A 287-nucleotide genomic window follows, 5' to 3' on the forward strand; every position below is an offset into this window, starting at 1 on the left:
GGGGGCCCCCCGGCCTCCCCCCCACACTCGCCGCCGCCTCCCGGGCAACCCCCCCCCCTCCGCGGGACGGACTCTGCTCACCGTGATGGGGAAGTAGTCGCGGAAGTGGCGCCAGACGGCCCAGCCGCGCACCCAGGCCGAGCGGCGCCCCCCGCGGGCCGGCGTGTCCCAGTCCAGGTAGAGCCAGGCGGCGTAGAGGGCGGCCAGCGCCCAGCCCTCGCCCAGCAGCAGCAGCAGGAAGAGGCCCAGGCAGCACTGGGCTGGAGGAGGGCGAGAAGGAACCGGGG

General features: G+C 77.0%; 1 protein-coding gene across 1 annotated transcript in view; it reads right to left on the reverse strand.

Moving 5' to 3' along the window:
• LOC107113529 (2-acylglycerol O-acyltransferase 2-B-like) overlaps positions 1–287 on the reverse strand; it is a 3620-nt gene that overhangs the window by 2112 nt on the left and 1221 nt on the right. The window contains exon 2 of the mRNA XM_015414862.1: positions 69–260. Within this exon, the coding sequence (XP_015270348.1) occupies positions 69–260 (192 nt within the window). The remainder of the gene's footprint in view (positions 1–68; positions 261–287) is intronic.

This window comes from Gekko japonicus, unplaced genomic scaffold (assembly GCF_001447785.1).
Source record: "Gekko japonicus isolate JY-2015 unplaced genomic scaffold, Gekko_japonicus_V1.1 scaffold2374, whole genome shotgun sequence".
In the NCBI taxonomy this organism is placed as follows: Eukaryota; Metazoa; Chordata; class Lepidosauria; order Squamata; family Gekkonidae; genus Gekko; species Gekko japonicus.